This window comes from Anneissia japonica, unplaced genomic scaffold (genome assembly GCF_011630105.1).
Source record: "Anneissia japonica isolate Jap-2015-1 unplaced genomic scaffold, ASM1163010v1 scaffold16662_len1167910_cov178, whole genome shotgun sequence".
In the NCBI taxonomy this organism is placed as follows: domain Eukaryota; kingdom Metazoa; phylum Echinodermata; class Crinoidea; order Comatulida; family Comatulidae; genus Anneissia; species Anneissia japonica.
The window spans coordinates 906,532-908,242 of NW_022732216.1; the positions used below are offsets into that span (position 1 = coordinate 906,532).

Consider the following 1,711-nt stretch of genomic DNA (forward strand, 5'->3'; position numbering starts at 1 on the left):
TACATATATACATACATATACATATATACATTATATACATACAAGATGTGTATAAGAGACAGACATAGAACAACGGAGGCCTAGCGTGGCCTCATTTTTATTAATTCCTAAACCAATTGACTATGGTTCAATTTTAGTTAAATTTTCATTTATATTTTAAAGAATAATATTAGAATCAGACATTCATTTCTACTTTGTCAAATTTACTGTATAATCGGAGCACATACACTTTTCTTGAGATGACGTTTTCAAAGGTTGTTGAAATTTTTCAATTTTTGAGACACGCAAAAAATCGGCACGAAATAGCAACTGGCCATATTTAGGGCCATTAAATAAAAAAAAAAGACATTAAAGAACGACCCAGAAAAAAAATACACACATGAAACTCTATAAGATCTTGGGGTTTTGTGAAAATTAGACATGTTATGTTAATACTTTCAAAGTTATGGCCCTCCAAAAATTAATGCTCCAAAATCAGTCAGGAAAAAGGACCCATTTTTTCGCATTTGGACTCCCTTTTTCATCATCTTTAAAGGGCCATAACCAGGGACGGATCCAGAGATATCCAAAAGGGGGGCGAAAGGGGGGGCCGAAATTTCGGCCGATCGAGACAACAATGCCCTAGGGGGTCCGGGGTATTCCCCCGCAAAATTTTTGTGTTGTAGACGCCGAAAATACCATTTGAGGCGTTGTGAGCTATCATTTTTTTCTTTTTCTTTCTTTTTTCTTTTTTTTCTTCTTTTTTACCTTCCAAAAAGGGGGGGGGGGGCGGGGCCGGGCCGGACCCCTCCCCCCTAAATCCGCCCCTGTTACACACGTACATCCCATAAATCCGTAAGATTTCATAGGCCTACCGTAGGTAAACATAGCAAGAGCAATAAAAGTAAAACTCAAGTGTCACGACATTGCGAAGTGTCTACTCTTGTTCCTCGTATCGAACTCGAGTCGAGTCAATCCGAGATGGCCCGAGTGAAGTTTCATGCACATGTTTCGTACGGGAAAAAAATCGCACCGGCTTTGCTTGTTGGTGGCGCTGTAACAACTGAGAATTTAAAAGCAAGTCCATAACTGTATCCTACAAACCTGAAGAACATTCAAGCGCAACATCCTCAGAGTGAGTGCAGTCATGTACACCTATGGTTGAATGTGAACACGACGAAAGACTAGACTCCCAACCAATGCAGTCAACATCATCTAAAAAGATGCTTTGGTCATATGCTCCTTGGTATCCAGTACTGATGAGGGTCCGCACTGGATTTCCATAGCCTAGTTCACGACAAACCACATGTGCGTCTTCATAATCCCATCTATCATCACAAACGGTTCCCCATTCTCCGTTATAATATATCTCAAGACGACCTTCATAAACTGAAGCTCCATCAGCTAATCGAACTGAGAAACCTGTAAACATAACGAAAAGACAGACCTAATTGCTTAATAGTAGCAGGGCCGAGAACGGACGCGGGCTCGGGGCATCTTCGCTGCCCGGGCCAATTGGTTGGGGTCTGCCACCACCACCCCTGGAAGCTACGGGCTTTTAATGTATTAAAGACAGATTTAATCGATTAAAGAGTGCCTACTTCACAAGGTCATAACAAATAAAGTATGAAAACATGAAAAGTTAAACCTTCATTTTATTCAAACGTGCCGAAACATTCATAACATAGGTATCAAAGTTTAAAGTGGCGGATCCATGAATTTGAAATAGAGG

The 1,711-nt window shown here is 40.6% G+C and overlaps 1 protein-coding gene across 1 annotated transcript in view; it reads right to left on the reverse strand.

Moving 5' to 3' along the window:
* Positions 1-1,060: 1,060 nt before the first annotated feature.
* LOC117115621 (soluble scavenger receptor cysteine-rich domain-containing protein SSC5D-like) overlaps positions 1,061-1,711 on the reverse strand; it is a 19,422-nt gene continuing 18,771 nt past the window's right edge. The window contains exon 9 of the mRNA XM_033259486.1: positions 1,061-1,401. Within this exon, the coding sequence (XP_033115377.1) occupies positions 1,076-1,401 (326 nt within the window). The 3' untranslated portion in view covers positions 1,061-1,075. The remainder of the gene's footprint in view (positions 1,402-1,711) is intronic.